The sequence below is a fragment of the Convolutriloba macropyga genome, chromosome 11, assembly GCF_964194025.1.
Source record: "Convolutriloba macropyga chromosome 11, txConMacr16.3, whole genome shotgun sequence".
Taxonomy (NCBI): domain Eukaryota; kingdom Metazoa; phylum Xenacoelomorpha; order Acoela; family Convolutidae; genus Convolutriloba; species Convolutriloba macropyga.
Genome location: NC_134478.1, coordinates 49,829,197 through 49,853,508, shown reverse-complemented (window position 1 = coordinate 49,853,508; position 24,312 = coordinate 49,829,197). Strand labels below are relative to the sequence as shown.

Sequence of the window (24,312 nt, the reverse complement as noted above, 5' to 3'; positions counted from 1 at the left end):
AAGAAAACAAGAGGATCATACATTTCTCAATGGGGTCTTCATTTTTCTGTTTTCTCAATAGAAACACGTTTTTTTCAAATTTTATGTTTATTTGTTTTACGCGAATATCATGAGGTGCAATTTTAAGCTGCTGTTTTCACATCTACATTAGATTAGATTAGATTTAAATTCAGATGGCAGACGATACAGAGAATTTTATATAAAATTTTAAGTTTAATCAATTTACCACCACCTTGGACACCATACGAGTCAATTACTCGGCGATAGAGTCTCGACTGAAATATTGAACTAAGGGAATGAACACTTCGTTCATTCAGTCGGAGAATTCAAACAAGCCAGTGCTTGTTAGTGACAACCAAATTGCGAGGCTGGAACCTGACGACATCGAGACTGAATCTATTGACCCACAGTCTGAGAGCAGTAGGGACGACATAGACGTGGCATCACCCAACTCTAGTAAAAAAAACCTCAGTAGTTGAAGGGGAACAACCTTCAGTGGCCACGAGAACTTCAACCAGAAATAATTAACAACCAGAAAGAATTGGAGAAGCTATTCCTACAAACTTGCTCAAAAAACTAGCTCAAACTTGCAAACTTAGCAACTTAATTAAAACTTCGATATATAAAGAAAACTTTTTAACTGATGTTTGCAGAAGTGAAATTGAATAACGGCTTCTAATTTGAACCGAATCGTCTATTCAAATTTGTTCATACCACAAGTTTATCAGTGTACTTAAACCATAATTTTGTGTGATAGACTCCACCTTCCCAACAACAGATATGATCAGAAATCAACTCCTCGACCCTCTTAGTAGATAGAAATGACATGTTCTCAGGTAGGGAGAACAATGAGTTAAGTGCAAAAAACTGCACTGGTACTTGCCATACACGGCAAGGGGAAAAACTTGTTCACAACTAAGGTGTAAATTAACCCCTATCAGTTTATCTATATCTAGACGGATCTGTAAATTTTCATAGTGATACGGACTATGAGTACCTGTGAAGTTTTGTACATTTAGGCCATTTTGAATTCATTTATTAAAATAATAAAATTCTTGTTACTCGTGCTCGAGACCACGACACTTTGCTAAACTTTAGTTTTACCAGAAAAGGACTAGGTGTCAAGGGGTGCCATTGTCGACTCGTGAACCGATTGCTGTGCCAAGTTATTCACTTCACGTACTAAAAATGCGGAAGGAATGTCAATTGAGTAAGGATAGTTTGATTAGTTGCGCAGAAACTCCGTCTAGTTGAATGTAAGCTTGCAGTCTACTACTAGAATTAAAAATCGATTTATATCATCGATTCGACCATTTTGAATTCAATTATTAAAATAATAAATTTCTTGTTACTCGTGCTCGAGACCACGACCATGGTGACCAGACCACCAAACGAGCGACAAACCTTGGATCTGCAGAATGCTAAATCCTGTACTGCGTGGATCATGTCTTTTGTGGCGAAATGTCGCGCAGAGAAGAAAGAAGATAAAGCCAACACCAACGGTACGATCGTGGACCTACAAGTAAAAAATCTCTTTCTTACTATATGCGGCCAGGACGCAATTCTTAAACTTAGGAGCCTTATGAGCCCTAAAAAAATGTTAGACACTCTTTTTAAAGAGATCAGACAAGCTATTCAAAACTATATTTCCCCTAAAGAGAGAGAGTAGAAACGGCAGAAAGGGCTAAAATTCTGTCCGTTGTTCAAGGCGCTGGAGAATCTAACGACAATTTTCTAGCGCACCTCAGAGAACAAGCACGTTATTGTGACTTCGCAAAACTTAAAACAGTAACCAACCCTGAGGACGAGTTGGTAAAAATTAAATTTATTTCAGGTTTGAGAGACGCTGACGCCAAATTAAGACTAATAGACGGCATTAAAACTAAGCCTACGATGTCTCTGTCTAAAATGACAGAAAATTTACGGTTAAGAAGTCAAGCAATGGCTTTTGGGAGTTCCTCAAGTGGTAATAGACCATTTGTATTAAAAGGAGAAGTGGGATACAACTTCAAAAAGACCTTCAGAAAACTTAGTGAAAAGTTCACTGGTAAGAAAAGCAATGGTAACTTGTGTAATAGATGTAGAGGTAAACCACACAGTAGCAAGCCATGGCCGGCCTTGAACAAGAAATGTAACACCTGTGAAAAAGTGGGAAACTTTTCAAAAATGTACAGAAGTAAAACCCAGCCTAAGTCAGGTAAGTCTGACCAGCACAACAATTTCTGCGAGAAAGAGGGTAATTTTGTTTGGTCATACATCATCCGAAATGGAGATGAAATGTACTATACACGGGAAATTGTGTTCAACACGTCGGTGACATGGGAGTACATTACAGTAAAGAACCATAAAATAAAAATGCAATTTGATACCAGTGCTGATAGCACCGTGATATCATCATTAATCTGGACTCAGCTTGGTAAACCTCAGTTAAATGGGAAAGTCAGCCGTCTTGAGGCCTATGATGGTCATCAACTGACGCTTCTGGGATCACTATCATGTGATGTTGAGTGGAACGGAAGCAATTATAGGCAACAACAACTAGCAGTTGTGCAATCCGACAAAAAAATTTGGGTTACTTGGGAGAGACATACTACCCCTTGAAGGCATCAATGCAGTGAGTCATGAAAGACTACCTGCATTCAAAGGATACAAAGCGCACGTGAAACTCATACCGGGATCACAGCCAATGTTCTGCAAAGCCAAAAAGATACCTCTACCTCTCCCAGACAGGGTCAAAGAGAAGCTTGAGACAATGGTACGACAGGGCATCCTGGAGCGCGCACAACCTGTGGGGTTACAAATGCATCACCAGTAATGTGGCACCGGAAAAAAATGAAGCTCTGAGACTACACGTGGACATGAAATTTTACATCAATGGCAAAGTGATGGACGAGTACTATCCAATCCCAGACATGGAGACCATTTTCCATAATCTCCATGTGGCCTCATACTTTGGAAAAATTGACTGATCAGACGCATACTATCAAATTGAGCTGGACAAGGAAGCAAAAAAAAAATATGCACAATCAACACATCGCAAGGATTTTTCAAGATGTGCAGGCTTCCTCAGGGCCTAAATAACTCTTCATCAATCTCCCAGAATTGCATTGAGTCAACTCTCAAAGGAATCAAGGGTGTGGTCATCCTCCAAGACGACGTCTTGGTATATGGAACAACAAACGATCAAAACGAGAAACGAATGCTTGAAGAGTCGGCTACGTGAAAAAAAATTTCACCATCAATGAGAAGAAATCCCACTCAAAACCACCTTGAAGCGTAAGTTTTCTAGGTTAATCTGTTTCCAAAGAAGGAATAGCACCCGATCCTAAACCTGTTGAAAAAATCAAAAATGCAAAACCGCCATAAAATACGAAACAACTCCGGTCCTTTGTCGGCCTAGCAATTTTTTATGGTCGAATGATACCGGATTTTGCAACAAAAATGCTACACCTTAACGAAATTCGAAAAGAATAATTCAGACGGGAAAAGGAAGAGCAAAATGCTTTTAAAAACATCAAAAACGAGTTATGTGCTAACCCTCTTGTAAAGATTTACAACTTGACGAAGGAAGCAGCCGTGACAACAGACGCCTCAGAGAAAGCTATAGGCGGGGTACTCTCACAAGAAGGATATCCTGTGATCTACGTCTCAAGGAGGTTGTCACAAGCCAAAAACAATTACTCCAATATTGAGCGAGAAGCAATTGCAATCGTCTTTGTGGTCACAAGATTGAAAGAATTCTTACTCGGAAGAGGGTTCACTCTACAGACTGACCGCAAACCTCTCAAGTATCTCTTCGCCCCAGACGAAGAAATTCCGAAAACAGCATCAGCAAGAATTACGAGATGGACGATAGCTCTGATGACATTTGACTTCGAATTGAAATATAGAGCCGGAGAACGGATCCCCCATGCTGATGCTTTGAGCAGACTAGACTTTGACGACGACGATGACAATAATCGAGTCTGCTTTGCACTTGACAATATCTACTTCGTCCAATCCAACCTGGTAACCCGGTCAGACATCAAAACTGATCTGGGATCGAATCGGCTCTTTCAAGATTTCATCAAACGAATAAAACGCGGCATCTGGAAACAGTGCTCAGAAGCAGAGAAATGATATGAACAACAGAAGGACGCCTTGACAATTCACAATGGATTAATCTTTCGAGTAGTTGTGCCTTTTATTCCACCCAAAATAAGACCCGTGGTGATGGCCAAAGCTCATGAGACTCACCCAGGCCAAAATGCAACTGAAACAGCAGTTCGAATGATGGCTTGGTGGCCCGGCATCAGTCAAGATGTTCTTCGATATGTTAGTAAATGTAAGGAATGCCAAGAAAACAGGCCTATTCTGGGGAAAGCAGTATCTACTTGGCCGGAAGCTGAAGTTTGGGAACGACTCCACATGGACTGGGGCTACGCTAAGGATGAAGGTAATATCTTAGTGATAATAGACGCGGGATCAGGTTGGATAGAAGCCTTCACTGCGGGAAATAGAAACTCACAAACAGTGAAGGTGCACTTGAGTCAAATCTTTGCAAGTTTTGGGATAATAAGAATATTAGTATCAGACAATAGTCCTGAGTTTGTGAGCAGTGACTTAAAGCAATGGTGTGAATCACCTGGGATTAAAAAGATGGAATCTCCCATCTACCATCAAAGAGTAAATGGGATTGCTGAACGAGCGGTCCAAACAGTGAAACGGGCTATTCGCGCCTGGAGTCCGAATCGTTCATTCAGTCGGAGAATTCAAACAAGCCAGTGCTTTTTAGTGACAACCGAGTTGCGAGGCTGGAACCTGACGACATCGAGACTGAATCTATTGACCCACAGTCTGAGAGCAGTAGGGACGACATAGACGTGGCATCACCCAACTCTATTAAAAAAACCTCAGTAGTTGAAGGGGAACAACCTTCAGTGGCCACGAAAACTTCAACCAGAAATAATTAACAACCAGAAAGAATTGGAGAAGCTCTTCCTACAAACTTGCTCAAAAAACTAGCTCAAACTTGCAAACTTAGCAACTTAATTAAAATTTCGATATATAAAGAAAACTTTTTAACTGATGTTTGCAGAAGTGAAATTGAATAATGTCTTCTAATTTGAACCGAATCGTCTATTCAAATTTTTTCATACCACAAGTTTATCAGTGTACATAAACCATAATTTTGTGTGATAGACTCCACCTTCCCAACAACAGATATGATCAGAAACCAACTCTCCTACCCTCCCAGTAGATAGAAATGACATGTTCTCAGGTAGGGAGAACAATGTGTTAAGTGGAGAAGAGTGCACTAGTACTTGCCAAATACGGCAAGGGGGAAATTTTGTTCACAACTAAGGTGTAAATTAACCCATATCAGTTTATCTATATCTAGACGGATCTGTAAATTTTCTTACTGATACGGACTATAAGTACCTGTGAAGTTTTGTACATTTAGGCCATTTTTAATTCAATTATTAAAATAAAAAAATTCTTCTTACTCGTGCTCGAGACCACGACACTTTTGCTAAATTTTAGTTTTACCAGAAAAGGACTAGGTGTCAAGGGGTGCCATTGTCGACTCGTGAATCGATTATTGTGCCAAGTTATTCGCTTCACGTACTGCAAATGCGGAACAAATGTCAATTGAGTCAGGATAGTTTGAATAGTTGCGCAGAAACTCCGTCTAATTGAATGTAAGCTTCCAGTCTACTACTAGAATTGAAGGTCGATTTATGTATTGGATTTGACGAGCATAGAAACCAACTGAATTCAAAAAGAGTTTGATAATAATTAGTTATGTGGAATTTGATTACATGAAAAGAGGAAACTGGGGATGTGGCAACAATCGATTCTTGTGGAAAAAAAGAATAAATTTTATCAACATTAGAACTACCCTAGTCGAAAACTAAAACAAGTTTTATAAGAAAAACTGCAAATTATTTATAAACTTTTGTGAAAATAATGCATTGTTTTTATAATTCATTGTAAGCTATTGACAGTTTTTGAAATGTTTTATAATTTATTGTAAATGGTTGTATCGATAAATTCTATTGATAAAGTTGGTTTTTATAAATTTTGCATTATTATCTACCAATTTATAAATCTTTATAAATTATCCATTATTTTTCGACTGGTGTAGAACTATATCAAAAATTAGAACTCCGTTGTACCTTAACTTGAAAAGCATATGAACGAATGATATACGAGTTACACGAATTAATTGAAGATTAATTCAGAGATTTTGTCTTATATCTTTTGTATCAGCCACTGTCTAGGTAGGTGCAACTCTACAAACTGTCTTCATAATGAGCAAATGGATCTGCGAAGAATTTTTCTGGCACTCATAATCAAAGAGGCGCTTTCAGTATTTATATCAAATTGAAAAGTTATAAATAGATCGTGTGCTTAGATATTCTGAACAACCGTAATGGTTAGTGCGGATAAACGTGCTGAAATGGTGCGAGTTAATTGCAAGTAAGTTCACACGACAGCTTAGAAATTTTTTGTGGGTGCAAAAGAATACAACTGCCTATTACTTCCCAGCCGCGAACTCTAGGACTGCAGTCTGAAATCTTTACAACTAAACCATTACGGCTTTTATACTCAATCATTCAAAATCACTTCCATTTTAGGAATGAGAGCATACAAAAAATAGGACCACAAGGGTAAGAAGGTCACTTTAAAGCGAAGAATGTTCTAGAACAAAAGTGCAAACGTAACCGACTAACGTCGGGCGAATTGCGCTCAAACAACCGGCGAGCGGTTGGCTTCGTCAGCAGCTAGCCAACGGGGGGGGGGGGACTTTTATATTGTGAGAACATCATACTATGATCTAGACATGTCGAATGACGTCTTTTGCTCTTTATCCTATGCAAGGTGTATCAGATTTCTGAAACTGGAGTGCAGAAACAAAAAACGAAAACTTGTTCTTTAATTAAAAGAAAACTCCACCTCAATTTTTCCACCTCAATATTTTCAGATTAATTACTGCTTAACTTCGAGATGATAACATAACAATTCAACGTACTCTCCAATTTCTAGGTTAAATTTACCTGCAACTTTTGCAGGTAGGTAAAATTAATTGAAGGTAGCAATACCTGTAGAATCATTGCAAAAACAAAATTTTAATTTACCTAGAATATTTTAACTAAAATTTACGTTCAACTTCAACATTTAATTTCGGCACTGCTATCAAGTATCGCAGAGAATGAAATATTGCGCTAGTTTCCTTATTTTGAAACCATGTCAAATGTTCAAATCTTCAGTTCAAGAAGCCTGCATAATTATAAGTCAAAAATAAATCGGTCAAAATGACACCCATGACAGCAAACTAATATGGATCTATATTAGATTATATAAAAGGCAACAAAATCTTGTTAATCGAAAAAATTCTTTGCATAATTGCAATAAAATTTTTTCCAATATTTGTAAAAATTGCCTACAACTGCGGTCCCTTTATAATAGTACATACTGATGTGGCTGTTTTGTTTGAATTTACGGGCTCAGTTGTCCAAATTTTGTTTTTAGCGCGTTTTTTGCGTCGGCTTAATTAAACCTTACTGTCTGAAACAAAACATAGCTGCTATAAAATTTTCAAAACAATTAGCAAAATATTTTGAATTGAGCTGAACATATGTACATTGACAGGGATACAAACTAAACAAAATCACAATTATCTGAATTCTGTTTTTGTCAAATACGGATAAGCTGAAAATTTAACGAATAGGAATTTTCATTTATCTTTTTGATATGGTGAAAAATGAGTTAGTTGGTTATTGTTCTGATTATTACATGTAGATATGTGAGATAAACTGATATGACTGAAAAGAATAGGATTTTGTGTTAAGAATAGGTCAAGATAAGCAGTTCGCAGTTTCATGGTTCAGGTTTCGAAGGAACGTTTCAAGAATTCGACAATAATCAATAGGACTAAATTTTTCGCAAATAACTTTTCTGAAAATTTTCACAGAAGTTTTTATTTTTTCGTTGATTGTTCATTTCGTCGCTCCGTTTTTCAATTTGACCAAAATTTTTTGACAGTTTGTTCACAAATTGTTACTGTCCTCCTCAAATTGTGCGTCGTCGGATTGAGCGTAGAGGCTACTCTTGTCAATTTGGGGAGGTTTGAAGTCACGAAGGGTTTGCTGTGCCTCGTTTATCTCGTAAACTGGGTTTTTGAAAGCAGTCCCGCCGGATGGGGACGCTATGACCATGCCAGAATCCAACTGAGCCGCGTCTATAGGTCCATCCTCGACAACTCCATGCTTTGAAAAATATTAAACGTTAATTAGACAAAACGACGCTGACATCGGGGTCCCTGTTCAAAATAATTTATGATCATCCTGAACCGTGACAGGGTGGGGGGGGGGGGTCCGTTCAAAATTACACGCACAACTACCACCCAGCCCTATCCGGCTCTGTAAGTAAGCTTAAGAACTGGTCCTAGGTTTTTATAGTCTGGATGCGGGCTGAATCATAGTACAATCAGGTTCGGAAGGTGGCAATAACGGAAAAGATTGACGAAGTTAAATAAATGTAAAATAATCGAGGATGACTTACGAAGTCTCTGCCGAGAGTGACGCGGTCATTGTCATGCGTGTCGAATCCAGGGTTAGCCCTGCCACCCACGTGAAAACTTACTGGGTCGTTCTGGTTTCTCTGCCCGAATTCAGCCAACTTTCTCCTGTAATCATATTTAATCATTACTAACTTATAACGGGATAAAGTTCATTATTTAAGGCAGACCCGATATGGGCTCCTTTTACAGCCTTAAGGTATAAAGAGCTAGGGCTACTTATTTCTGCGCGCGAAGTAGACTTACCTATATCTCTCAGACTAACCAACTCAGTAAAACACTGAAGATATATTTCAATCATAACGGTAGTTATAAAGAATAACACCGAGAGTCAGAGATACGCACATCGTGCAACTACTCTATTAGACTGACTGTAGTTAGTAGAGTTCTTTCTATATAAAAGAGAATAGTGTCTTCTCAGTCTCTGATTGGATGAAGGTATACAATCAGTATTTCTACTGCTACATATTATTTAAAAACTGATCACCGTAGCGACATATAAAAATGATACGAACAAATGTTTTGTTGATTAGACTTTGAAATAATTGAAAAATTTTTTTTGTCTCCGATTGAATAATTGTATGAAACAACCAGAGGACATCACGCAAAATTTTTGAGTTTTTCCCATTACAGCACGCAAATAAAACTATACTCCCCCCAAGAAGTTTGAACCCCCTGCCCAAACAGCACGCGTGAATTATATTCCCCTTATAATGAGGTTTATACTGGGGAAATACTCAAATTTTTATGCTTTTAAATGTTAAATAACCAATTTAGAGCAATTATAATTGTGTTCGCATTGCATAATAAAAGTTGGGCGGTATATTATTACCTTATTTGGTGTCTGTAGACAAATCCGAGGAAGACGCAAAGTGCGATCATGAGTAGAATCAAGACAACCAGAACACCACCCAGAACTCCTGAAACAGCCATTAGAATTTGTACAAAAAACACAGCTTAAATCACAACACTACAACATCAATCCAGATTATCCAGGGCGAGATCTGAGACCCAAGACCGCTCTGATCAGACCCTCTTAGGGCCGTGTGAGTTGGGGGGTTGTCTTGTGCAAGCTTAGTACAAGACAGCGTCTATGTCGCCCCATGGGTCTTAGCGGTCTCCAATCCCGGGCTTCAGCATGGGTACTGTATACTTTATTTCTCAAATTCAAAATTCCCTCTTTGTAAAAAATTGTTAAAATACACTTTTCATATGGACATAAGCTTTATTAAGGTGAGCTATGTCAAAATAAGCCTAAATTTCAAAACAGAAGGGCGGTAAATTGAACATTAACATTGTACAAAATTGCAACATCGGATGGACAATAGGGATTAACAATAATAATACAAACAATAATGGATTTAAATGAATTTGGCACCCAAAGAATTATGCTGGTAACAAAGCACAGTTGCAAAAAATATAGCCCATACATACCACTTTCTCTCTTGGCTAGAAAAAAAAACAAATTTATGTGTATTTTTCAGTGCAGCTCAGCCAAATATTCTTTACTTACAGAATTGAACAACTTTGAAAATTGCGCACAAATCGTCCAATAGTTGATTGGAACCGAACCAGACAAGTTCAACAGAATCCTGATAGCGTCTATTTTGTCTGATGTATTTGTACTTTATAATCTTCTAACCGGTAATGTTTCTCAACTCTACGAATTCTAACTTATAGATATACAAAACAATTCAAAATGTGCAAAACACTGCTAATCCGGGAAAAAACTCAAGATTGACCACTTTCAAAATTAGGCTTCAACTTGAAAAAATCTCCCAAACCACATAAAAACAAGTTGAGAATAGTATTAAATTGAGAAATTTATTAAAGTTGAGAAATTTATATATCGAAAAAAAATACAAACCTAGCCGTCAAACGTAAGCAGAATTGCTCTCAGACAACCAGCAGAGGCTGACTTCCGTTATACGTAGCTCACTGAGGAGGCTAGTTATAACTAGGGTGGAAAAGGGGATGGGGGAAAATTGGTTCCTTTGGACAATGTTATTATGCATCCACAGCAGGATCGGTGAGATAAACAAAAAAACTTAGAAAAAAGTTTGCACCAACTTGAAGCCCTTGGGATTTACAAGTTCATTCCGTTTGTGAAGACGAAAAACAAAGTCGGTCAGAGAAGAAAAACGAAGAAGCAAAACATCACATTAAAATGTTTGAACCCAAAAAACAACCGCTATAAGCATTGTTTTGAAGGCAGTTAAACAAACCACGGACATACGGAAAGAGTAACCCCCATCAAAAAATTAGCTGCTGCCTCAATTTAATGTCAGTTATTTTTTGTCAAAATAACATTCAGTCTTCGGTTTTCAGTCAACAGAAAAGGTCCTAAAATTGTTGTCAAACTCAATGCACCAAAAACTTGTTTCAATTAGCCACAGTCTTCTTTGTCCTGTTCTGTTTCAAATTACTCAAGACCTAATTCAAATTTCTAAAGGGCCATGATAAACGTAAATGCTGATCTGATCTATCTTTATAATCCGCAATTAGTACTCCAAAATATTTTCATCGAGTAATTTTTCCAATTAAGTTTTCTTTCACTTCTGTCACGCGGAGTACAGTGACAATTGCAAGAACTTATACTCACTAAAAGCAGCTATTTGCCAACTAATGATTATGAAACACTGAAGTGCGTTGGTTAGTAAATTTTGCAACAACTTGACCAATCGATCAATTAATTTCGATCCTTTTAAGCTAGTCTAGCAATACAGCCAGAAAAAATTAACTACTCTTTCACGATTTAGCTTTAAAAGATGCCATCTTGAATGAACCATTCATCAGGAATTTTATTCCAGTTTGTAATTTTTTGTTCTTTTTAAAATTTATTGTTGTTCGAATTCTGTATCATTAAGTTCCGATTTCCAACCTAATTTGAAAAATTATTTCACCGAAACTTTGGTATTTCGCTTTGATTAAAAAATTTCCTTGCAAATTTAACATGCGAAAAATAATTTTTAAATGTCTCAGGATTTGACCCTTTCAATTTTGGTTGATGAGATCATGCTGATATTTTAAGTAGTCTTTGAATTTAGTTTGTTGCCTATATGGGAACCATTTTTAGCAAAAAACGAAATTAACTATATTTTTTAAACGCTGGCTTTCGACTAGATATAAACAAACTCATATATATCATATTAAAGAAATTAGTTGGTCGCTTAAATGACTAAGATGGATTTGCATTGTAGACTTTACTCGGATGACTCGTTTGGTTGAAGAAAAGTGAGGTCAAAAATGACAGTTTTACCAGAAGTAGTTTTTTACTAACCGCTTTCCCCGTTACCTTCCTTCTCACAACTGTATCCCTTGTAACCGTCGAAGCAGTTGCATTCCAGTGTCAACATATCCAGTTGACCATTTCCACTGCATAGTCCACCGTACTGGTACTCGGCCGTTGCTGAAATGACACAAATTTGCCAACATTGATATCGAGAAAAGATTGTAGTGCACTTTATTGATACGATTTACATTCTGCAAACGGTATCATTATCGTCGACTGGTAAAATCAGACGGGAGGCAGAATTATAAAGATAATAAGACAATAAGACTCGAATTATTTTACGATGTTGTGTACGTAAAGACTTGACGCCTTTTCAGTATTAACTCTATCCACAGCAGAAAATTAGAAACTTATAAATAGAATAAATGACATGAATGACCCAAATTTTTTTCCTTGGAGCTCTCATAAGGCTCTTCAACTTAGCAATGATTTGCAAACCCTAGAGAAGCGCCCTAAAGTTTATAACCCAGAGCTTAAATACTACTAGTCAAAACAAACATACCCGGCAGATTGCCGGAAAATAGCCGCCGTTGATTCCCATAACTCTACTAGGATTGAAAGAAAAGAAAATATCAACAAAAATTGATTTTTGTATAAAAACATTTTAAGTGCAATTTATTTTGTCATTTCGTAATTGAACATACTCCTGTCTCTCAGTGAGAGGCTACAGGGTCTAGTATCAATACCAATAAGCATTATAGATAGTAACTAAAACTTATGAGATCAAAGTTCAAGTACCGGGCATCTAAAAATGGGCTTTATGGGTTTATCCCGTTTCTATTTCTGACTTTGATTTTTTTATACTGACTCTCTTCATTTTGAATTGCTTTGCTGAGCAGCTGCTGCTTAAAAGGACTTTGAGCCGAATGACAGAAGAGTGAAACTAGCCTACAGAAGTCAAAACGATTTCACGCAAAATGTCGAAAAAGCGGCAAAATGGGTAAAGCGAAAAAAAGTTCGACGAAGTAAAAAAACATAGCAGGACAAGTCCAGATATACAATTCAAAGAACTTTCATTGACTAAACAGAAAAACTAGACCAAGAATGGACTATGAGCGAATTGAGAAAACCATTTTTAACAAAATCAGATAAAAAAAAGAAAAAAACAGAAATTCAATGTCAAAATTCCGCATGTGAACAAAAAAAACCACTAACGAGAAATAAAAATTTTATTCAAACAAAAAACTAGCCCTAGAATGAGCTGTGAATGGATTGGGAAAACCATTTAGAAAAAAATCCGATCCAAAAAATTGGAAAAACAGTAAAAATCGAAGTGAAATTGCCGCATGTGAACAAAAAACCACTACCGAGAAACCGAATTTTTGTTCAAACACCGTTTTCTCACTCTACTTTAAAGTTAGAGCGAAAAAAATACACGCCGCAAAACCACTCGCTTTTTCGCTCAATTTCCTGTTTCGGCGTGACCAGAATCACTATTCCAATTTCGACTTCAAAAATCATGAAAATGTGTGAACAGATCTTAAAAAAAAGACATAGCCGGAAGAATTCCGGAAACAACTCGAAGTGAAAATCCATTTAAACGCCATCCAACAACTCATTAAACAAAACGTGCCTTCACTAATTTATGATTATCTTGAAACAAAGTCATGAAACAAAAAAGTAAAAGCAAAAAAATCAAGTCTGTTAAAATATGATAAAAAATCTGATCAAATTTTGTTATAAATTGAGATCCCGAAAAAACTATGTATGCCAAAATAACATCATCAAAACTACTAGTACTTACAAAAACCACTTATGTGAATTTTGAAAAAAAATACTTTAGGCTAAAATTCTGAAAAAAAGCTCTTAAAAACAACTTTCACTGAAAAACTGGAAAAAGTTACTAAATTTTTTAAAATTTCAGAAACATATAAATCGAAATAAAAATTCCCTTCAGCCAAGAGGGTATCCAGATGCTCGCAAAACAATAGGCAAGTCATATTAGGCAAAGAAACTTAGCTAAAAACAGAAAAAAAACGAAAAACTGCAAAAAAAAATTAAGAAAAACAGTTCCAATTTTCGCCATTTTTTTTGTCTTTTTTGATTCTGACCCACAAAACTGTAACAAATTGTTATCATGAAATTGCTCAAGTAAAAGGGGTTTCTTCAATACCCATTTGAGCCAGTAAAACAAAATAATCGTCAAAAAACGCAAAAATTAGCCCGAAAATCAGCAAAATACATTAAAAACCTCTGACTTATCATAAAATTCATATTAATTTCCAGAAACCTTCAAACCAGTACGAAACCAGCCTAAAATTAAAACAAAATCTTATCCAAACCTCTTAACCAAAATAAATGAAAAAAATTGCTTTAAAATGCCGCACGTGAACAAAAAAATTTCGCTCGCTTAGAGAAAATTTTTTCACACATCAATTTCTCGCTCTCTCAATAACAGCGGTATGAACAAAAACCACTCTCTTTTTGCTCCGTTCCTCACTTTTGTTCAGCGCCAAAATCACTCCAAATTTTTTCACGCGTTTCATTTCCCGCTTCAAAAATCACTCCGATAAAATTGATTTAAAAAAGGACTTCTCCAATACTCCTCTTCGAGTCGCAAAAAAAGACAGCGCCCCAATACAATTCAAATTCTTTGAATTGCAAAAAAATAGGAGCGCTATAATAGCCGGCTGAGAAGATGAGGGCGGCTATTAAACAAATTACGAATACTATTTGTTCATATTTGAAATCAGAACTTAAAGGTTTCATTCCTTATAAGACCATGCACGAGAAAAAAAATCCCGAATTACTGGAAAAAGTTTGTCTTACAGAGTAAACCGCAGCAACCGTGCTCTCCTAGTATAAAAATGCGTTACTCTTCTACAATACATACCGGCATCGCAAATCTTGTCGGAATTCTCTCTAAAGTTGGTTCCATCTGGACAAGCACTGTAAACTCAGTAAATACAACTGTAGTTCGGACAATTTAATTCAACTTTTTCGACATATAGCAACGTGTTATTAGAATAAAGCAACGTGTAAGTAATGTGTAAGCATTATCGGTGTTCAAAGCAACAAGTGGAACTTAGACGGCAAGATTTTTTGTTGTTCATTTAACAGGTTTTTTGTCTGATGTCATTGACGTCAAAATCAGTTCGTATTCAATCGGCAATTGTCTAGATAACCTAAAAATATTAAGCCGAAAACCAGCTTAATCGATACATATCATGGTTATATTTACTTAGAATTAGGTTAAATGAACTTTTTCGGAACATTCTACGTATATTAGAACGTATTTAATTCTTATTTTAAAGTTTAGAAATACTCGAATCTGATTGGCTAAAATTCGTTGTTTTATTTACTTCGTAACATCCTCCGGCCCGGAAGAAGATGTTGGGAAAACTGGTACAAGTTTTACAAGCGGGCGGACAAGTGAACCAGTCGACGTACGTAAAACGGCGGAGCGCGCGACGCTATCGGAGCCGTAACGGAGTTCCACAATCCGAGCGGTTGGGTAGTAACCCCTAGGGTTGGTTTCTTCAACTATCCAAACCAAGTCACCGGTCTTAAGGTGTTGCTCGGCAGGCGTCTGCCACTTAGAGCGTCGGTTCAGTGTCGGTACGTACTCTCTGATCCAACGGGACCAGATCGCATTAGCGTACGACTGCGCACGGGCGTAGCGTTTACGGTGGTCAAGCTCATTATTGCCGACAACAGACGGAATACCGGTAGAGTATTCTCCTAAAAGAAAGTGGTTGGGCGTTAAAGCGTTCAAATCGCACGGATCGGCGCTTACGGGTGTTAAAGGACGCGAGTTGAGAGCATTCTCCACGAGACAAAAGGTAGTATGCAGTACCTCATCCGTGAGGCGACGCGTGCCAAGAATAGTATACAACACGCGCTTGAAGCTGCGTACCAACCTCTCCCAGATACCACCTTGATGTGGTGCGCTGGGTGGATTGAACCTCCACTTAATACCTTTGTGAGCGAGCTCCGCTGCAATGTTGACAACGTTCCACTTTTCAATACTTTCTCGGAGTTCTTTCTCCGCTCCAATAAAGTTAGTGCCGTTGTCCGACCAAATCATGGCAGGTGTACCCCTACGTGACACAAACCGCTCAACTCCCATAACACAAGAACTGGTGTCCATGGATGTAACTATCTCGACATGGACAGCGCGAGTAGTGAGACAGGTGAAGAGGAAGCCCCACCTTTTCTCAGTAGTACGGCGGACAGTAACATAGAATGGCCCAAAGTAGTCAACGCCAGTGTTCGTGAAGGGAGGAGACTGGTAAGCAAGTCTCTCCTTGGGTAAGTCGGACATGATTGGTTGCATAGTTACAGCTTGGAATTCGCGGCATCTCAGGCAGTGTGCTTTGATGGAACGCAAGGATGATCTTAGTTTCAGCACTGTATAGCGTTCCTGCACAATTGATCTTAGGTATTCAACGCCCTGATGATAATGCTTTACGTGCGTATGTTCAAGGAACAGTTTTACAAACGGATGACGTGCATCTAAGATGATTGGGTACTTTACATTAAACCCAACTTCAGTTAACCGCTTGATGCGGCCCGTGGAACGAACTAGCCCATTTGGACTAATAAACGGTGAATGTGGAGCAATTCGGCTACTCCGTTTAACGAATTTATTGTCAATGAGATCTTTTCTTTCGGCTTCAAAAGACTCTCCTTGCACCAAATACTGTAGATGACGCTCGGCTTCGTCAAGCTCAGTAGGGTCGCTAATGCTACCATCGGGGTTACGGTAGCCGGCATGTTTCGGCAAAAGCCGGAGAACGTATGCGGCAATGCGCAAGTACTTTTGATAAGAACTAAACTTATCAAATGGGAATAACGACGGAACGGGAGTTGTCTGTTTTTTAACAGATGTAGCGAGAGAGACAGTGTCTTCTATGATGACTGCTTGGTTGACGCCAAGTTTGATGTTATTAATGACGTCTTTGTTCGGTACGAAAGGGAAACTTGAGTTAGATAAGAAATGTGGACCATTGACCCAACTGCTTAGTTGCAAAACCTCAGCGGACATTCCACGCGTGCCAGCGTCAGCTGGATTATCCTTAGTTGCGACGTGGTTCCATTGGTCAACGCTGGTATATTCCAAAATTTCACAAACGCGGTTTGCTACAAAGATTGGTTGCTTTTCATTAGAGTTTATCCACTGAAGAACGGTCGTGCTGTCTGTCCACATGAATACTTGGTTAACAGTTACAGTAAGTGCCTGAATAATTTCGTTCTTCAGCCGAGCGGCAAGTAGAGCTGCTTGCAATTCCAGTTTAGGGACAGTCATTACTTGCATTGGCGCCACGCGCGCTTTCCCCAAAACAAACGCGAGCTCTGTTTTTATCTTGCCCGTAGGAGTTGTTACTCGGGCTCGAAGAAATGCAACGGCACTAAAAATATCCTGAGAACTGTCACCGAACATATGCAACTCTATATTATCAAAGGGTCCGCTAAAGTAACTTCGAGGAATTTTGATGTTTTCAAGCTTTGGTAAGTCCGCACTCCAAACCAAAAATCTTTGAACCATGTCCTGTGGGAGCTCGTCATCCCATTGTTGTCCTGTGACACGCCAGATGTCTTTTAAGAGCAGTCGCGCACCGACGGTAAACGGTGCGACAAGACCAATGGGGTCAAAGACTTTCGAGACAAGACTTAGGACCAAGCGTTGCGTGAGGGACTTGGTGATGGCGCAGCTTGTACCCCGACTCACAACTAAAGTGTCATTAGTGTGATCCCACTTTAACCCTAGCACATGCGATGAATCCTCCTGGCATGAAACAATAACCTTGGGCTCAGTAGATTGAGAGGAACCATCAATTCGGTCAGCCAGATTTGGTACATTGCTTACGAACTTTGTAAGCTTGAACCCACCGAGATGGAGAAGATGTACCAATTCCTTCGATCTATTGATGGCTTTCTCTGGAGACTCCACTGAGTCAAGATAATCGTCCATGTAGAAGTTTTCAAGGACGGCTTTTGCAGCTTCGGGGTAAAACTTGGCATTGTCTCTCGCAGTGCGTTGTAATGCATAGTTGGCGCATGTGGGCGAGTCTTTAGCCCCGAATATATGGCGCGTATATTGATACACTACAACGTTAGTTGTGGGGTCCTCCCGCCACAGAAAGCGAAGTGATGGTTGATCTGATGGTAGTACACCAACCTGTAGAAACATTCCCTCGATGTCGGCAGAGACGGCATATGGATGTTGTCGGAAGCGAAGAAGTACGTAAATAAGATTTTGGAGCAGATCAGGGCCAGTGAGCAAAGATTTATTCAGTGAGGCGCCATCAAATTTTGCTGCTCCATTGAGCACCCTACGCACCTTACCCGGTTTGTTCGGGTTTAAAACCGGATGGTGGGGTAGGTGCCACTCTTTATCGGACCGGTTCTCAACCTTGTGAGCGTCCGGAACCTCAATTACATACCCCTTGCTTAGGTCTTCCTTGATGGTTATAGTATACTTCTCTCTAAGGTCTTCATCCTTAGCCAATCGTTTTTCGAGCGATTTTAGTTGCACAAGGGAGGAGAAGTAATTATTTGGGAGCTTGGTGTTGTCTGCTGCCCACAGCATTCCGACATCGTATCTCAGGCCATTGTGTACGGTGGTATTCTCAAGGATTTCGTGAGCCCTTGCGTCTGCTGCAGATCGTGAGTCGACCTGCTTGTTTGCTCCGAATGATTCAATGTCGTACCATGACTTTACTTGACTTGCTAACTCATTGTCCTGTTCGACATTCACTTTAAAGCACGTTGAGGTTAAACACGAACTTGATGGTAACGGACCGCTTAAGACCCAACCTATGGGTAAGCGTACGGCAACGGGTGAACGCTTCTCATCGGCAGAGAAGTATTCTAACGGGCGGATGGCATGATAGACATCTTGTCCGAGTATCATCTCAATGTCTTTATAGGAATATGTCACGGGATCAAGGACTGCTAAGTGTGGGTAAGTCTCTTGCAGGGCCTGTACATTAATTATATCTGAGCCGACGTTCAGACTCTCTTTAACGAAAGGATTGATGGTAAATGGTTCAAAATCTTGATGTTCTCTTGGTTTCACAGTAACTTCAACAACCCTAGTATCAACTACTTCTTCGCTATTAATACCCTTGACAGTTAGCTTTAGTGCTTTACCGTGCAAACCGAGTCTATCTGCGAGACTACCGGCCACCCAAGAGTTACTGCAGGCGGTATCACACAAAACTAAAGCTTTGGTATCTAAACCGGACGAATTGACCAACTGCAATTCAGTCACCTGAAGGAGCCCCTTAACATCAGTAACAGATGACATTGTTGTGGTCTTATTAGGCTGGAGTTGACTAGATGTTGCTTTACTTTGACCTGTGTTGCTAGATGACTGGATAGTACTAGAATTTGTTGGCTGTTTAGTCGGGAAAACCCTATCTGCTCCATGCAATAGTGTGTTATGCGAACTATTGCACCCCTCTGCTCGGCACTTTCTTGGCTGAGGGCACTGGCGAAATGTGTGCTTGTCCCGTAAGCACGAAAAGCAAAGTTTATTATCTGCCACCAACTTAGCTCTCTGGGTTGGAGTCTTTTCCTTGAAAACTCGACACTCCCATAGCCGGTGGTTACCTTTGCATACAATGCAGCGAGAGTAAGTGTTTGTGGAAGAAGATGGCATTTGCTTCTTTGTTTCCCTTTGTTGTGAATTTGATGCAAACACTTTTGAGGCTGTTTTGGTCTTGGTTACTGAAGTGCTGTTATCTTCAGGCCTTGCCTTGGTTGCGCTTTGTTTCATAAGATCGTGGGCCTCAGCCTTTTCTTTAAGCCAGTCGTTAAAGTCAAGGAGGGTAGGCTTAACCCAGTGCTTCTTAACCGTAAAGAGCGACCATGACTCTTTCATGTTTGGTGGTAACTTTTGTACTGCTTGGTTAAGTAGGGAAGCGCTCTTCAAGTCAGCATCATATGATAGTGACTTGAAAACCCCAACGAGGCTGGATATGGCTGCAGAATAGTTAATGATGTTATCACTATTGTGCATTTTAAGAGGCGGAAAGTTGCTTAGTTTATCCAAGTGTGCACTTACGACTGCCTGTGGCTGGCCAAATTTACGTTCCAAAGTCCTTAGTGCATCCTTGTACATTAAACCACAGTAAGCAAACTCGTTGATTGCAATCTTTGCTTTACCGGTGACGAGGGTTTTGAGGTATGTCAATTTAACGTCATCAGTTAGCGATTGCGAGTCAATCGCGCTTTTGAATTGACCATACCACTCGTGCCATTGTAATGGATCGCCATTATACTGAGCAAGTTTCCATTCTGGCAAGGGGTCATTTTTCTTGCTGGTTATTGCATCAGCTAATTCCCTAATCAATGACGCGTTGTCCGGTATCGGAGGGGCAGGTGCAGACACCTGCGGACCACTCCAACTCAACGGAGTGGGCCCAACATAAGGGTATGTTGGCTGAAAAACCGGAGTGGCCAGACCAGATACAATATTACTTGTAGTTGCAATCGGGTTTTCCTGATGTGTGCCGGATGGTGATTGCATATCAATCAAAAGGGGTGAATTCGAATATATTTGTTGTGGAAAATTAGTGGCTGATGGTGCAATGTGTGCCTGTACATTTGGAGCAACATTATTTACGGTGGTAGCGTCTTGGTTGACTAATGACGGTCTGTGCTGTGGAAAACGCCAATGACTCATATTTGGCACAAAATTTTGGCCGAGAGGGATATTGGGCATATTTGGGACAGGAGCAGCAACGGAACGTACAGCTTTGTGTACTGGGTTATTATTATTCTGGAAAGTGTTGTTGACAAGAGGGGGATTAATCAAAGGGGCGCGGGGGATGGGAGCAGTGAGGTTAGGTGCGAAGACTGGGTTCGGAATGGGAAGGACGTTAGGATGAGTGGGTTCGGAGTTGTGCTGTTGAATGTTCGGACTTGGTGGGGCGCTTGGGTGCAAGGGAACTTTTATTGCGGGGGCTGGATGATTTGTTGTCGGAAAAGGAGGAAGAGTGGCGTTTGGTGCTCGGGGAACAAAATTAATTTGTTGTCGGGGGCATATACGCTGGGCCGAATTATTCTCGGGCAGACTTGATGTTTCAGGTCCCCTGGATTGCGAAATTTGAAATTGTGCGTTGGGAAAAAACTCGGTTGCAATATTCTGATTTTCTTGTGGTGCGAACGTTTGTGGTGGAATGGGCTGTTGAATGGGTGATGAGGAAGCCCCTGGGGCGTGTACTGAAGGCGGCTGACTATCCGCGGTTCCTTGGTTAGTTATGCTTGGGAGCTCCGTGCCTTGCTGGCCTGTTTGATTCATTTGCGCCCTTAGGTGCGCCTGGTACAACGCCTGTGTGTTAGCAGCAGCCAAAAAATTTTCAGGTGGAGTATAATAGGGGTCGAGTTGCTGCAAGGTCTCATTGCTTAAAATGTAATTGCCTCGACAATTTTTTGGAATAGAATGCCTTGAAATTTCAGTGTTCTGATCTTCCACTGTTTTGCCGTTGTTGTGGCTAGGACATTCTGGAGGGTCAATCATAACCTGTGGTTCACTAGTTTTCTCCTCATTGTGAAAACTTAAAGCAAGTGAGGTGTTGATCCAGTCTTGGACAGCCTTTTCACTTCTCATTGAACTCCTGGCACTTGCAGTTGTTTCAGATTGGCTACCTTTAGAAACGGCGTCCAGCAATTCAAATTCTTGCAGAGTTGCCTCTGCCAACCGTTTCCTGTTGCTTTCCTCTAGTTCATCTAATTCCATTTGCTTCTTCTGTTTAGCAAGGCGAATGGCTGCCTCATTCTGTTTTTCAATTTCTTCGCGCTTCATTTTGGCAATAACGTAATCATGTTTACGCTGACTAGATGTTTTTGACGAGGTCATCAATGAGGGAAGTCTAGAACGAATGGAAGCCCTCGGTTCCTGAAACTCACTCACTTTATCATCAGCAGAGTTGATGTAGTTTCGTGCTGAAGTGAGGATCTTGTCGTTCTTAGTTGTCATTGCCTCTAAGTAAGACTCTAATGAAGGAACAAGAGCACTTGGATCCTCTGTTTTTCCGGCAAATGCAATCAGGTCCTCATTTTTGTCTACAACAGTCATAAATGCTTCGTTGCACTTTGTTACTAGGCGTTCAACTTTCACTCGCCTACTTTGACTATTTATACAATGGAGGATATCTTCATGTATAGCATGCAATTCAGCCTCACGCTTTGACCTGGCAGCGTACAACTTTTTGACTTTTCGATCAAGACTATTAGACATCATGATGTTATTATTTCCAAAGACCAGCAATCCTACCACTGCAAACGGTTATCTTTTATAAGCACACTACAAACAAATCAAACCCACGTAAATAAAACCCAGCGCAAAAGACACCAAACACAGCACACTGTAGACAGTCTGTAAAACAAACCGCCCAAAGAGCAAAAAATGGTCATCGAGCACACAGTGCCCGACAAAAACAGAAGTGGGGCGCTGAACGCTATGCGCTCAACGCGGAGGGAGACAAAAGACACACGGGAAGTCGAGCGAGCAACGCGCGACGAAACGGAGACGTTACGGACGGGACGTCGGACGAGCAACGCGCAACGCGACGGAAACGGGACAGACGAGAAGTCGAGCGAGCAATGCGCGACAGAACGGAAACGGGACGTGCGGGAAAACGAACGAAACGGGACGGTGGGGAAGAACGGGCGGGAAATGAGTTCGGAAAGAACTATGTTAGCAGACCACAGCAAAAACTCAAGCAAACAACCTAGCCGTAACTCCAGAACAAACTTAAGTCACACCCCAGGAAGAAGGAGAGAAACTACTGCAAGACAACCTAACATAGTTCATAATGGGTTTATAAGGACAAATTTAACGACAAACTAATTTACAGCAATGCAGTAGTACACTAAAAGCATGCAAAGGTCGAGAAATTTACTAGCCGTAACTCCAGAATAAACTTAAGTCACATCCTAGCAAAACCCAAACCCCAACAAACAATCAGCATACTAACGGTATTAAACAAACTACAGCAAAATTAAATAAACTACAGAAGTGTATTTGTAAAATATGACAGTTGTGAAAGTCAAGAAACAATCCAGCCGTAACTCGAGAATGAACTTAAGTCACACCCTAGAAGGCAACAAGACCAAACCAACTAGCGATCATACAGGTACACAAAAACATACAGCAGCAAAATCAATATACTACAACAGCAAGGCTAGTGGATTAGTAAAGTTGAAAAGCCAAAGGACAATCCAGCCGTAACTCGAGAATAAACTTAAGTCACACCCTAGAAAACTCCAAGACCTAAACAACAAACCAGCATACTAGCATACACAACATACTACAAGAAAAACAACAACATACTTCATCACATATGACATACTATACTTAAATCCGGAAAAGTAGCGGAAGAAAACGAAAAGCGAAGTTTTGGGAGAGCGACGTTACTGAGAAAAAAAATCGCAACACGGAAAACTAATAATAATCGTCAAAAAACGCAAAAATTAGCCCGAAAATCAGCAAAATACATTAAAAACCTCTGACTTATCATAAAATTCATATTAATTTCCAGAAACCTTCAAACCAGTACGAAACCAGCCTAAAATTAAAACAAAATCTTATCCAAACCTCTTAACCAAAATAAATGAAAAAAATTGCTTTAAAATGCCGCACGTGAACAAAAAAATTTCGCTCGCTTAGAGAAAATTTTTTCACACATCAATTTCTCGCTCTCTCAATAACAGCGGTATGAACAAAAACCACTCTCTTTTTGCTCCGTTCCTCACTTTTGTTCAGCGCCAAAATCACTCCAAATTTTTTCACGCGTTTCATTTCCCGCTTCAAAAATCACTCCGATAAAATTGATTTAAAAAAGGACTTCTCCAATACTCCTCTTCGAGTCGTAAAAAAAGACAGCGCCCCAATACAATTCAAATTCTTTGAATTGCAAAAAAATAGGAGCGCTATAATAGCCGGCTGAGAAGATGAGGGCGGCTATTAAACAAATTACGAATACTATTTGTTGATATTTGAAATCAGAACTTAAAGGTTTCATTCCTTATAAGACCATGCACGAGAAAAAAAATCCCGAATTACTGGAAAAAGTTTGTCTTACAGAGTAAACCGCAGCAACCGTGCTCTCCTAGTATAAAAATGCGTTACTCTTCTACAATACATACCGGCATCGCAAATCTTGTCGGAATTCTCTCTAAAGTTGGTTCCATCTGGACAAGCACAGGTGTACAACATCTCATCATCATCAGTGCCGCCATCCTGTGAGTGGTGGCCAATCGGAAGGCAGAGGTGTGAACAGTGATTGTTACCACAGTGACTTGCCGATTCTATGGATGGAAAACAACTATAATCATTTATTGCAATCATCCATCCATTAACTAAAAATTGTGGTAACCGACTTAAATTTCAAAACAAAACTTGGGAATAAGAAGGTTTTTGATCAAAAAGCAAAATGCCAAAAGTTATTTTTTGGTATTCTTTGCAAGATTATGAGATGTAACTGTTGAAATCAAAATTACAAAC

At 39.6% G+C, this 24,312-nt stretch overlaps 1 protein-coding gene across 1 annotated transcript in view; it reads right to left on the bottom strand.

Annotated features, from left to right (window-relative positions):
- Positions 1–7,587: 7,587 nt before the first annotated feature.
- LOC142349159 (low-density lipoprotein receptor-related protein 2-like) overlaps positions 7,588–24,312 on the bottom strand; it is a 341,838-nt gene continuing 325,113 nt past the window's right edge. Inside the window, 5 exon segments of the mRNA XM_075400574.1 lie at positions 7,588–8,252; positions 8,548–8,671; positions 9,396–9,483; positions 11,844–11,972; positions 23,955–24,116. Of these exon segments, the coding sequence (XP_075256689.1) occupies positions 8,034–8,252; positions 8,548–8,671; positions 9,396–9,483; positions 11,844–11,972; positions 23,955–24,116 (722 nt within the window). The 3' untranslated portion in view covers positions 7,588–8,033.